Below are 14,186 nucleotides of genomic sequence, written 5' to 3' on the forward strand. Positions count from 1 at the left end.
TGTGGGACTCCGGAGGCAACAGGCAGGTACCGGCAGGCCAAGCAGAGTGCAGCTGCGGCGCTCGCTGAGGCAAAAACCGGGAGGAGTTTGGCGAGGCGATTGAAAAAGATTCCGGACGGCTTCGAAGAGATTTTGGACCATCATCCAGCGTCTCAGGAGGATGAAGCAGTGCGCCGTCAACACAGTGTACAGTGGGGACGGTGTGCTGCTGACCTCGACTCGGGACATTGTGGATCGGTGGAAGGAATACTTCGAAGACCTCCTCAATCCCAACAACAAGCCTTCCGGTAAGGAAGCAGGGCCTGGGGGCTCTGGTGTGGACTCTGCTATCTCTGGGGTGGAGGTCGCCAAGGTGGTCAAAAAGCTCCTCGGTGGGAGGGCCCCGGGGTTGGATGAGATCCGCCCTGAGTTCCTCAAGGCCCTGGATGTTGTGGGGCTGTCATTGTTGACACGACTCTGCAGCATCGCTTGGACATCCGGGGCAGTGCCTCTGGATTGGCAAACTGGGGTGATGGTCCCTCTTTTTAAGAAGGGGGACCGGAGGGTGTGTTCCAACTAGGGGAATCACACTCGTCAGCCTCCCTGGTAAGGTGTATTCAGGGATGCTGGAGAGGAGGGTCCGTCCGATAGTCGAACCTCGGATTCAGGAGGAGTTGTTTGGTTTTCATCCAGGCCGTGGAACTGTGGACCAGCTCTACACATTCTTGAGGGTGCATGGGAGTTTGCCCAACCAGTCCACATGTGTTTTGTGGACTTGGAGAAGGCATTCCACCGCCTCAACCGGTTGGGGTTGAGAGTAGAGAAAGGAAGGATAGAGGAGAGAAGCACATTGAAGGTCTGGGACTGGAATCTGTCATCCAGACGTCTACAGGCCCAGATTACCTGTGAGACCAGAAAGCACAGACAACTCCGGGGAAGAAGTTTAGCTTATTGAATGCAATTAATAGAACATGAATATTAATGGATATAGATGGATGGATAGAGAGACGAGGGAGGAGGAGAGAGGAGCTCAGTGCATCATGGGAGTCCCCCGGCAGTCTAAGCCTATAGCAGCATAAGCTAAGAGCTCTAAGAGCCTTAACTATAAGCTTTATCACAAAGGAAAGTTTTAAGCCTACTCTTAAATGTAGGGGAGGGTGTCTGTAAATGTGTCAGATATCACTTGATATAATAACTCACACTGCTGAAGCTCAATAGAAGCTGATCATCTACTTTTAAATGCACTTTTGCACAAAATAACTGTGAACACTGAACACACTGGATTTTGGTCCTTCATCACTTTCATCAAAAGCACATTTGAAGAAGATATTTTATTAGCCAGCATGAAAAGGAGGAATGATTTCAGTGAAGGAAACCTCTTTCAGTCTTAATATAAGCACCTGACTGCTGTTTTAAAACAGACATGAACAATTGTGAACCTATCCTTTAATTCTGAATTATCATCAGATCATCATTTGAACTAATGAGTTGATAAATGGGATTTCAGTGTCTGATCTTTTTGTGTGTATGTGTTGGTTTTCCCAGACTCAGGTTTAAATATCCCCAAATTAAAGTCAGAGACAAGCACTTTAACCTCATATTCATTCTTTTATTTCATATATAGTTTGTTGCAGAGCAAAGTCAACGCAGCAACAATGTGCATCCTTTCATATACACATGAATACTGTATGACTTGTTTATACACTATGCCAAACATTTGGGGGTAAATCAATTCTCATGTTTGAGTCTCACAGTGGAAAAAGCAGAAATCCATTAAAGGAAGTAAAATCACTAGCATCGTCGAATACACTATGACCAGCAGGTAAAACCAGGTAGACCACATCCCCCTTTTCCAGCTGAAGAACCAGTGAATTAGAAACACTTTCCCTGTGACTTGAACTGTAATTATAACTGAACAACACTCTCTTGTCATTGCGATAGAGATAAACACGCCTGAATACGTTACTCCGGCCATCCAGTGTAGTGAATGAGAAGTAGTAGGCTCCTCTGACTGGGGCTGTGAAGAGACCTGCAACAGAGGAGAAAATCAGTGAAGCTTTTTCCTGCTGTTGAACTACCTCTTCTCTGAGTTCAGTACGCTGTTGCTTCTCGATACTTTGGTCAGGCTGCTGTAAGTGGGTTTGTCTAATCTGAAGGAATAGTTGTTCAGTGCTCTTGCTTTGTTAACATCACATTACTCAGAGACTGTATAGTCTGTAAAAGTTGAGAGCTCTCAGTTACACATTCAGTGAGTCAGTTTGCATCCCATAAGGTTTATAGAAAGTGATATAACAGAGAGATATAAGTGAGCACCTTAAAACAGAGCAAAAGCCTCTCAAAGCCTTTACAGAACAAATCATTCTCTTGTGATTTCTCTGTAACTCTGTAAATGTCTGTGCAAAGGTTTTGAAAAGGTTTCACAAAACTGCATAAACGACAAACTCACTTCATCATGAGAACCTGATCAGTCACCACATGAAATGTAATTACATAACACAAAATCACACACATGACTCAATGCTGGCAAAGAACCAACGGCCTGGCTCAAACCCTCTGAGAGGACACAGAGAAACTCCATTAAAAGTGTTATGATGTACTGTAAAAGGTCAAATAGGTGAAATCTTAAAAGGGCCAATTCAAAGAGAAATGTCTCCTCCTCAAAAAGTGTGCAGCTGGAGCCATAGTGGAGAAAAAAAGTCATTACAAAAGATGGAGTGAAAGCTGTAACAATGAATACATATTAAAATGAGTTCATTACATTATAATAGTTCATTTGTGTGTGTAGCAGAAAGAGGTGAGTACCTGTAGATGGACTGTAGACCTGACCAAAGTTGGTGATGACTTTACTGAACTTAAGTGTGATGTCAGTATCGAAGGGTCCAATTAGTCCGTTGTCAGTGAGACCGAGTGAGAACGCCACCTTTGGTTGGTCTGTGTGGATGTGAGAAGATTCACATAGAGGAAAACAATAGCTCCACTTATAAACAGTTGATGAACAAATTATATTGTATTAATAATGATATAAGCAGTTTACCTGCATTCTGTCTCTTGAGCTCCTCCACCTCGTTTTCACTGATTTTCAATCTGGTCATCATATCTGTAAACACGTTCAACATTTTTATTTTAAAGGAGATAATCTACATAACTGTGTAGCTAATAAACTAGCAGCTGTGTACTTTGCAGCTTACTGCTGTTCTTAAGACTGTGTAAAGTGAATTCAGACATTTTTTTCTGAACACATTAAATAGGTCATAAATGTATTTTTAAAAAAGGTCTAAAAAGCATTTCAACCATTTAGATTTGAATTGTGGAGCTAGGCTTCACAAACTGTGTTTCAAGATTTCTGTGTTCAGGATTTAGTGATTAGCATAAACCCGTCCCTGCTACTGTAGAGGTATAAATACATTCAGCACTACTACTACTACTACAGTCTACAGTTAGCCAGTTAGCTGAGTTAGCCGCCGAGTTAGCCGCTAAGCTAGCCGCTAAGCTAGCCGCCGAGCTAGTAGCCCAGTTAGCTGCCGAGCTAGCAGCAGAAAGCTCTCAGCCGTAGCATCCATGTTTCTGATAGAGGTGGTGACTTTGATTGACAGCTGACACTTGGTAGGGGGCGGGGTTTCAGCGGACTCGGCGGGAACGCCCACAGCGTTTGGTAGCAGAGAAAAAGAGTTTTCTTCTAAACAGCCTGTGGTTTTACACAATTTTGAAGCCTAATTTCATATATTTGGCGATTTTTTTAATAATTCAAATTTGGCATGGTGGTTAACAACACACTTGTCTGTGGTATGTGAAACTCAGAACACATATTTATTCTTACTTTACACGGACTTCAATAATGATATGATCAGTTTACCTGCACTCTCTATCTTCAGCTTCACCACCTCGTTTTCACTGGCGTTCATTCTGGCCTCCAACACTGTCAACACATTTAACATTAATATTATTGTGAAGTTTATGGTCAGCAGGTTTCAAGTTGTTAACATGATCACTATGGAGACTGACCTTTGTTCTTATCTTCAAATGATGTTACTCTGTCTAGAAGATCTGCAATAAAGGGCAAAATTCATAATCAGATTAATAATTGTTCAGCATGCAGTGTTTTTTTTTTTTTTTTTTTTTACATTTTATTGATTGTTGCAGTTTACCTGTGTTCTCCATCTTGAGCTCCTCCATCACATGTTCACTGATTTTCAATCTGGTCATCATATCTGTGAACACATTCAACATTTTTAGAAGATAATCTACATAAATGGAACTTGAAATACTTGTATGTGTAGCTAATAAACTAGCTTTGTAATTTACAGCTTGCTGTTGTTCTTAATAACGATAAAATCAGTTTACCTGCACTCTCTATCTTCAGCTTCACCACCTCGTTCCTGAGCTCCTCCACCTCGTTTTCACTGACGTTCATTCTGGCCTCCAACACTGTCAACACATTTAACATTAATATTATTGTGAAGTATGTTTATGGTCAGCAGGTTTCAAGTTGTTAACATGATCACTATGGAGGCTGACCTTTGTTCTTATCTTCTCTTATCTTTAGAAGGCAAAATTAATAATCAAATTAATAATTAATCAACAGCCAGATTCAAAATCTCATATTGAATGTATCTCTCCTAAGTAGATAAATATCTTTTGACTTCTCTTCAGTCATTTTGGGAATTAAAACTGGCAAAGGTTCATCCTGAACAACACATTAATATCAAATAAATGTATTATCATTGGTAGCATACATAAAAAAAGAAACGTTTTTACATGTTATTGATTGTCGTAGCTTACCTGTGTTCTCTCTCTGGAGCTCTGCATTCTTGCATTCACTGGCTGTCAGTCTGGTCTGTATGGCTGGAATAAAAGCAGTAAATTACTCCTAAAAGTAATGTCTATGTGAACATTGCATGGATGTGTTTATCACTGTGTGAATGAACCTGTATTCTTCTGCTCCAGCTTCTCCATCTTGCTCTTGCTGTTCCTCAGCTCCACACTGTGTTGGATGGCCATGTCTCTCAGCTCCTTCAGCTCAGCCCAGATGTCAGGGGTGATGTTGGTCTGATCACTGGTTGATTTGACACCCAGGATCTCAGACTGAATCTCCGTCTGAGTGATATCATTCCCTGTCAGCCCTCCACTCTCACCCTGAGCCCTCGTCCAGTACAGACAGAGCAGCAACGCCAGAAAAGCTGCAGCACGCCTCATTGTGAAATATCACCTCTTTAGAGAGCAAGATGCAGTCTGACACCACTCGTTCAGTTCCCGTCTTTATATCCACGTAAAACAGGTCACTGAACTGCTGTATGAGAATTAAACAGGTGTCTTTGATAACGAATGCAAAAATAGCACCAAAGATCCTTCAACACTGAACTAAAAGCAAACAACAAGTTAGAATCTTTCAAAACCATTGGCTGTGAAAGTTTGTCGAGTAAAGAGATGATAAGAGCAAAGTCAGTATTTTAGTTTCCATGTGATACTGACGTGCCAAAAGATTAAATATGTTCTTATTTGTGAAACTGATACCAAAGTATAACTTCACAAGATACGCAACATTCCTCATTTTAATGTAAAATTACTACTTTATTCTGGTAATTTTCCCTAATACTCCATCATAGCTTTCTCTGCTCTTCAGTTTCAGGTTTAATGCTCCACAGCAGAGGTGATTAAAGCTTCTTGCATTCTGTATTTATATTAAGCAGAAGTTCAGATACTTTTGTAAAAGAAAGACTCTGGTAAAAAGTACAAGTACTGATTCAACTTTACTCAAGTCAGAGTCTTTTTATGATGTAGCAGTGAAGACTGATGGCTCTCATGGTTATACAATAAACCCCACACTTCCAGAAAGTTCTGCTCATTTTCTGCAGTTTTTTCTCCAAAAAGTTATAAAAAATGACTAATAAGAGATTTACTTTGGTACAGCCCCTCCCTGAGCTACAACCTTATCGTGGTGGAGGGGTTTGCGCATCCCAATGACCCCAGGAGCTCAGTTGTCGGGGGCTTTTATGCCCTTGGTAGGGTCTCCCATGGCAAACAGGTCCGGGGGGAGGGGCCAGACAAAGGGTAGCTCCGAAGACCCTAATGATGAAGAAGATACATGGTTTTTCGTGTCCCTTGCCCGGACGCGGGTCACCGGGGGCCCCCCCTGGAGCCAGGCCTGGGGGTGGGGCTGGGGGCGAGAGCCATGTGGCCGGGCCTTTGCCAATGGGGCCCGGCCAGGCATGGCCCGAAGAGGGGACATGGGACCCCGCTCCTACAGACTCACCACCAGTGAGAGGGGCCAAAAGGGTCGGGTGCATTGTGAGCTGGGCGGCAGCCGAAGGCGGGGACCTTGGCGGTCTGACCCTCAGCTGCAGAAGCTAGCTCTAGGGACGTGGAATGTCACCTCTCTGGTGGGGAAGGAGTCTGAGCTGGTGCGCGAGGTTGAGAAGTTCCGGCTAGATAAAGTCTGCCTCACATCGACACACAGCAAGGGCTCTGGAACCAATCTTCTCGAGAGGGGTTGGACTCTCGTCCACTCTGGAGTGGCGATACTTATTGCCCCCCGGCTGGGTGCCCGTATGTTGGAGTTTACCCGGTAGACAAGAGGGTAGCCTCCCTCCGCCTTTGGGTGGGTGGACGAATCCTGACTGTTGTTTGTGCCTATGGTCCAAACAGCAGGTCAGAGTATCAACCTTTTTTGGACTCCTTGGAGGGGATGCTGGAAAGCACTCCCCCTGAGGATTCCCTCGTTCTGCTGGGGGACTTCTTCGCCCATGTTGGCAGCGACAGTGAGACCTGGAAGGGTGTGATTGGGAGGAACGGCCCCCCCAATCTGAACCCGAGCTGTGTTCTGTTATTGAACTTCTGTGCTCGTCACAGATTGTCCATAACAAACACCGTGTTCAAGCATAAGGGTGTCCATATGTGCACTTGGCACCAGGACACCCTAGGCCGCAGTTCGATGATTGACTTTGTAGTCGTGTCGTCGGACTTGCGGCCGCATGTCTTGGACACTCGGGTGAAGAGAGGGGCGGAGCTGTCAACTGATCAGCACCTGGTGGTGAGTTGGCTCCGATGGCGGGGGAGGATGCCAGCCAGACCTGGTAGACCCAAACGTATTGTGAGGGTCTGCTGGGAACGTCTGACAGAGTCTCCTGTCAAAGAGAGTTTCAACTACCACCTCCGGGAGAGATTCAACCACGTACCGGAGGAGGCAGGGGACATTGAGTCCAAGTGGGCCATGTTCCGTGCCTCCATTGTTAAGGCGGCCGACCGGAGCTGTGGCCGCAAGGTGGTCGGTGCCTGTCGTGGCGGCAATCCCTGAACCTGCTGGTGGACACCGGTGGCGAGGGATGCCGTCAAGGTAAAGAAAGAGTCCTATAGGGCCTTATTGGCCTGTGGGACTCCGGAGGCAGCAGGCAGGTCCCGGCAGGCCAAGCAGAGTGCAGCTGCGGCGCTCGCTGAGGCAAAAACCGGGAGGAGTTTGGCGAGGCGATGGAAAAAGACTTCCGGACGGCTTCGAAGAGATTTTGGACCATCATCCAGCGTCTCAGGAGGAGGAAGCAGTGCGCCGTCAACACAGTGTACAGTGGGGACGGTGTGCTGCTGACCTCGACTCGGGACGTTGTGGATCGGTGGAAGGAATACTTCGAAGACCTCCTCAATCCCACCAACAAGCCTTCCGGTAAGGAAGCAGGGCCTGGGGGCTCTGGTGTGGACTCTGCTATCTCTGGGGTGGAGGTCGCCGAGGTGGTCAAAAAGCTCCTCGGTGGGAGGGCCCCGGGGTTGGATGAGATCCGCCCTGAGTTCCTCAAGGCCCTGGATGTTGTGGGACTGTCATTGTTGACACGACTCTGCAGCATCGCTTGGACATCGGGGGCAGTGCCTCTGGATTGGCAGACTGGGGTGGTGGTCCCTCTTTTTAAGAAGGGGGACCGGAGGGTGTGTTCCAACTACAGGGGAATCACACTCGTCAGCCTCCCTGGTAAGGTCTATTCCGGGATGCTGGAGAGGAGGGTCCGTCCGATAGTCGAACCTCGGATTCAGGAGGAGTTGTTTGGTTTTCATCCAGGCCGTGGAACTGTGGACCAGCTCTACACATTCTTGAGGGTGCATGGGAGTTTGCCCAACCTGTCCACATGTGTTTTGTGGACTTGGAGAAGGCATTCCACCGCCTCGACCGGTTGGGGTTGAGAGGAGAGAGAGGAAGGATAGAGGACAGAAGCACAATGAAAATCAACAATAAAGCGAGAAGGTCCGGGACTGGAATCTGTCATCCGGACATCTACAGGCCCAGATTACCTGTGAGACCAGAAAGCACAGACAACTCCGGGGAAGAAGTTTAGCTTATTGAATGCATTAATAGAACATGAATGTTAATGGATATAGATGGATGGATAGAGAGAGCGAGGGAGGAGGAGAGAGGAGCTCAGTGCATTGTGGGAGTCCCCCAGCAGTCTAAGCCTATAGCAGCATAAGCTAAGAGCTCTAGGAGCCCTAACTATAAGCTTTATCACAAAGGAAAGTTTTAAGCCTACTCTTAAATGTAGGGGAGGGTGTCTGTAAATGTGTCAGATATCACTTGATATAATAACTCACACTGCTGAAGCTCAATAGAAGCTGATCATCTACTTTTAAATGCACTTTGGCACAAAATAACTGTGAACACACTGGATTTTGGTCCTTCATCACTTTCATCAAAAGCACATTTGAAGAAGATATTTTATTAGCCAGCATGAAAAGGAGGAATGATTTCAGTGAAGGAAACCTCTTTCAGTCTTCATATAAGCACCTGACTGCTGTTTTAAAACAGACATGAACAATTGTGAAGCTATCCTTTAATGCTGAATTATCATCCGATCATCATTTGAACTAATGAGTTGATAAATGGGATTTCAGTGTCTGATCTTTTTGTGTGTATGTGTTGGTTTTCCCAGACTCAGGTTTAAATATCCCCAAATTAAAGTCAGAGACAGCACTTTAACCTCATATTCATTCTTTTATTTCATATGTAGTTTGTTGCAGAGCAAAGTCAACACAGCAACAATGTGCATCCTTTCATATACACATGAATACTGTATGACTTGTTTATACACTATGCCAAACATTTGGGGGTAAATCAATTCTCATGTTTGAGTCTCACAGTGGAAAAAGCAGAAATCCATTAAAGGATGTAACATCACTACCACTTTCGTATATAGTATAGCCAGCAGGTAAAACCAGGTAGACCACATCCCCCTTTTCCAGCAGAAGAACCAGTGAATTAGAAACACTTTCCGAGTTATGTACACTGTAATTATGACTGACCAACACTCTCTTGTCATTGTGATAGAGAAAAACCTGCCTGTGTACATTACTCCGGCCATCCATTGTAGTGAATGAGAAGTAGTAGGCTCCTCTGACTGGGGCTGTGAAGAGACCTGCAACAGAGTAAAAGGTCAAATAGGTGAAATCTTAAAAGGGCCAATTCAAAGAGAAATGTCTCCTCCTCAAAAAGTGTGCAGCTGGAGCCATAGTGGAGAAAAAAAGTCATTAGAAAAGATGGAGTGAACGCTGTAACAATGAATACATATTAAAACATCTAACAAACAAATTAAAATGAGTTCATTACATTATAATAGTTCATTTGTGTGTGTAGCAGAAAGAGGTGAGTACCTGTAGTTGGACTGTAGCCCTGACCAAAGTTGGTGGAGACTTTACTGAACTTAAGTGTGATGTCAGTATCGAAGGGTCCAATTTCTCCGCTGTCAGTGAGACCAAGTGAGAACGCCACCTTTGGTTGGTCTGTGTGGATGTGAGAAGATTCACATAGAGGAAAACAATAGCTCCACTTATAAACAGTTGATGAACAAATTATGTTGTATTAATAATGATATAAACAGTTTACCTGCATTCTGTCTCTTGAGCTCCTCCACCTCGTTTTCACTGGCGTTCATTCTGGCCTCCAACACTGTCAACACATTTAACATTAATATTATTGTGGAGTTTATGGTCAGCAGGTTTCAAGTTGTTAACATGATCACTATGGAGACTGACCTTTGTTCTTATCTTCAAATGATGTTACTCTGTCTAGAAGATCTGCAATAGAAGGCAAAATTCATGATCAGATTAATAATTGTTAAGCATGCAGTGATTCTTTGTGTTTGTTTGTTTTTTTACATTTTATTGATTGTTGCAGTTTACCTGTGTTCTCCATCTTGAGCTCATCCATCACATGTTCACTGATTTTCAATCTTGCCATCATATCTGAGAACACATTCAACATTTTTAGGAGATAATCTACATAACTGGAACTTGAAATACTTGTATGTGTAGCTAATAAACAAGCTTTGTACTTTACAGCTTGCTGTTGTTCTTAATAATGATATAATCAGTTTACCTGCACTCTCTATCTTCAGCTTCACCACCTCGGTTTCACTGGTGTTCATTCTGGTCATCATATCTGTGAACACATTCAACATTTTTATTTTAAAGGAGATAATCTACATAACTGTGTAGCTAATAAACTAGCAGCTGTGTACTTTGCAGCTTACTGCTGTTCTTAAATACCATGTAAAGAGAATGCAGACATTTTCTCCTAAACACATTAAATAGGTCATAAATATATTTCTAAAAAAGGTGTAAAAAGCATTTCAACCATTTAGATTTGAATTGTGGAGCTAGGCTTCACAAACTGTGTTTCAAGATTTCTGTGTTCAGGATTTAGTGATTAGCATAAACCCGCCCCTGCTGCTGTAGAGGTATAAATACATTCAGCACACACTACTACTACTACTACTACAGTCTACAGTAGTAGACTGTAGTCACAGTCTACTACTGTACAGTGTACAGTAGTCTAGTACACTCAAAGCTAGACAGCAACACTTTTCTGAAATAATTAATAAGAACATCAACAACACTCGTACTCTGTTTGCTACGGTTGATAAGCTTACAAACCCCCCTCAACAGATAGCTCCAGAACTCCTTTCCACAGAAAAATGCAATGAATTTGCTTTTTCAGTGAAAAAATACAGTCCATAAGGTTAAATATCAACACAAATCAACAAAACAATAAAATGATGCAATCCCTAAAACCTCCCAGGATTAACTCAACTGCAATGTCAGAATTTAAAATAGTTGACCAAAAAACCATAGAGGAAACAGTGCAGCATCTAAAACCATCAACATGCTGTCTTGACACAATGCCATCAGATTTCTTTAAAACTATTGTGAACTCTGTCCAAACTGATTTGCGACAAGTAATAAATCAATCAAATAATTGTATTATCATTGGTAGCATACATAAAAAAAGAATAGTTTTTACATGTTATTGATTGTCATAGCTTACCTGTGTTCTCTCTCTGGAGCTCTTTGACCACATTTTCCAAAACTGTGAATACATTTAAAGATTTTCAGTAAAAGTTTCATTTTGAATCTTGTTGTTAACATGTTAAAGAAGTTTGACAAGAAAAATAATCAGAAACATAAATTAATTTTATGTTATTGTATAAAATATAAATATCTACCTTCATTCTTGTATTCACTGGCTGTCAGTCTGGTCTGTATGGCTGGAATAAAAGCAGTGAATTACTCCTAAAAGTAATGTCTATGTGAACATTGCATGAATGTGTTGATCACTATGTGAATGAACCTGTATTCTCCTGCTCCAGCTTCTCCATCTTGCTCTTGCTGTTCCTCAGCTCCACACTGTGTTCGATGGCCATGTCTCTCAGCTCCTTCAGCTCAGCCCAGATGTCAGGGGTGATGTTGGTCTGATCACTGGTTGATTTGACACCCAGTATCTCAGACTGAATCTCCGTCTGAGTGATATCATTCCCTGTCAGCCCTCCACTCTCACCCTGAGCCCTCGTCCAGTACAGACAGAGCAGCAACGCCAGAAAAGCTGCAGCACGCCTCATTGTGAAATATCACCTCTTTAGACAGCAAGATGCAGTCTGACACCACTCGTTCAGTTCCCGTCTTTATATCCACGTAAAACAGGTCACTGAACTGCTGTATGAGAATTAAACAGGTGTCTTTGATAATGAATGCAAAAATAGCACCAAAGATCCTTCAACACTGAACTAAAAGCAAACAACAAGTTAGAATCTTTCAAAACCATTGGCTGTGAAAGTTTGTAGAGTAAAGAGATGATAAGAACAAAGTCAGTCTTTTCGTTTCCATGTGATGCTGATGTGCCAAAAGATTAAATATGTTCTTATTTGTGAAACTGATACCAAAGTATAACTTAACAAGATACTCAACATTCCTCATTTTAACGTAAAATTACTACTTTATTCTGGTAATTTCCCCTAATACTCCATCGTAGCTTTCTCTGCTCTTTAGTTTCAGGTTTAATGCTCCACAGCAGAGGTGATTAAAGCTTCTTCCATTCTGTATTTATATTAAGCAGAAGGTCAGATACTTGTGTAAAAGAAAGACTGGTAAAAGTAGAAGTACTGATTCAACTTTACTCAAGTCAAAGTCTTTTTATGATGTAGCAGTGAAGACTGATGGCTCTAATGGTTATACAATAAACCCCACACTTCCAGAAAGTTCTGCTCATTTTAACTTTACATATAAAATAACATTTCAATCATTATTGCTATGTTCTATTTTCATGTCTGTGGTAAAATAGGACATGATAATGTGTGATAGGAGCTGTTTTTTCTCCAAAAAGTGATAAAAAATAGACTAACAAAACCTAAAAACTACCAAAAGGAGACATAAAAATGACTAATAAGAGATTTACTTTGGTACAGCCCCTCCCTGAGCTACTACCTTATCGTGGTGGAGGGGTTTGCGCATCCCAATGACCCCAGGAGCTCAGTTGTCGGGGTTTTTTCTCCCATGGCAAACAGGTCTGGGGGGAGGGGCCAGACAAAGGGTAGCTCAGAAGACCCTAATGAGGAAGAAGATACATGGTTTTTTGTGTCCCTTGCCCGGACGTAGGTCACCGGGGCCCCCCCTTGGAGGCAGGCCTGGGGGTGGGGCTCGGGGGAAAGAGCCTGGTGGCCGGGCCTTCGCCCATGGGGCCCGGCCAGGCACAGCCCGAAGGTATAGATAGATATAGTCTATAGTCTAAATATAGTCTGCCTCACCTCGACGTACAGCAAGGGCTCTGGAACCAGTCTTCTCGAGAGGGGTTGGACTCTCGTCCACTCTGGAGTGGCAATACTTATTGCCCCCCGGCTTGGTGCCTGTATGTTGGAGTTTACCACGGTAGACAAGAGGGTAGCCTCCCTCCGCCTTTGGGTGGGGGAAAGGATCCTGACTGTTGTCTGTGCCTGTGGTCCAAACAGCAGCTCAAAGTATCCACCCTTTTTGGACTCCTTGGAGGGGGTGCTGGAAAGCACTCCCCCTGGGGATTCCCTCGTTCTGCTGGGGGACTTCAACGCCCATGTTGGCAGCGACAGTGAGACCTGGAAGGGTGTGATTGGGAGGAACAGCCCCCCCGATCTGAACCCGAGCAGTGTCTGTTATTGGACTTCTGTGCTCGTCACAGATTGTCCATAACCAACACCATGTTGAAGCATAAGGGAGTCCATATGTGCACTTGCCCTCGATGATTGATTTTGTAGTTGTGTCGTCGGACTTGCGGCCACATGTCTTGGACACTCGGGTGAAGAGAGGGGCGGAGTTGTCAACTGATCAGCACCTGGTGGTGAGTTGGCTACGATGGTGGGGGAGGATGCCGGTCAGACCTGGCAGACCCAAACGTATTGTGAAGGTCTGCTGGAAACGTCTGGCAGAGTCTCCTGTCAGAGAGAGTTTCAACTCCCACCTCCGGGAGAGCTTCAACCACGTACCGGGGGAGGCGGGGGACATTGAGTCCGAGTGGGCCATGTTCCGTGCCTCCATTGTTAAGGCGGCCGACCAGAGCTGTGGCCGAAAGGTGGTCGGTGCCTGTCGTGGTGGCAATTCCCGAGCCCGCTGGTGGACACCGGCTGTGAGGGATGCCGTCAAGCTGAAGAAGGAGTCCTATAGGGCCTTTGTAGCCTGTGGGACTCCGGAGGCAGCAGGCAGGTACCGGCAAGTCCAGCTGCAGCGGTCACTGAGGCAAAAACCCGGACATGGGAGGAGTTCGGCGAGGCCATGGAAAAAGACTTCCGGATGGCTTCGAAGAGATTCTGGACCACCATCCGGCGTCTCAGGAGGGGGAAGCAGTGCGCCGTCAACACAGTGTACGGTGGGGACGGTGCGCTGCTGACCTCGACTCGGGATGTTGTGGAGCGGTGGAAGGAATACTTCGAAGACCTCCT

The 14,186-nt window shown here is 44.4% G+C and overlaps 1 protein-coding gene across 2 annotated transcripts in view; it reads right to left on the reverse strand.

The window, feature by feature from the left end:
• Positions 1 to 1,585: 1,585 nt before the first annotated feature.
• Positions 1,586 to 14,186, reverse strand: part of LOC128360974 (heavy metal-binding protein HIP-like) — a 78,487-nt gene continuing 65,886 nt past the window's right edge. Inside the window, exons 7-12 of one of the 2 annotated variants that reach the window (XM_053321543.1) lie at positions 9,833 to 9,895; positions 3,982 to 4,023; positions 3,861 to 3,895; positions 3,014 to 3,041; positions 2,782 to 2,910; positions 1,586 to 2,008 (exon numbers count right to left, since the gene is read on the reverse strand). In XM_053321543.1, the coding sequence (XP_053177518.1) occupies positions 1,728 to 2,008; positions 2,782 to 2,910; positions 3,014 to 3,041; positions 3,861 to 3,895; positions 3,982 to 4,023; positions 9,833 to 9,895 (578 nt within the window). In that variant the 3' untranslated portion in view covers positions 1,586 to 1,727. The remainder of the gene's footprint in view (positions 2,009 to 2,781; positions 2,911 to 3,013; positions 3,042 to 3,860; positions 3,896 to 3,981; positions 4,024 to 9,832; positions 9,896 to 14,186) is intronic. The other variant, XM_053321542.1, reaches the window with a different exon arrangement.

Source organism: Scomber japonicus, chromosome 6 (genome assembly GCF_027409825.1).
Source record: "Scomber japonicus isolate fScoJap1 chromosome 6, fScoJap1.pri, whole genome shotgun sequence".
In the NCBI taxonomy this organism is placed as follows: Eukaryota; Metazoa; Chordata; class Actinopteri; order Scombriformes; family Scombridae; genus Scomber; species Scomber japonicus.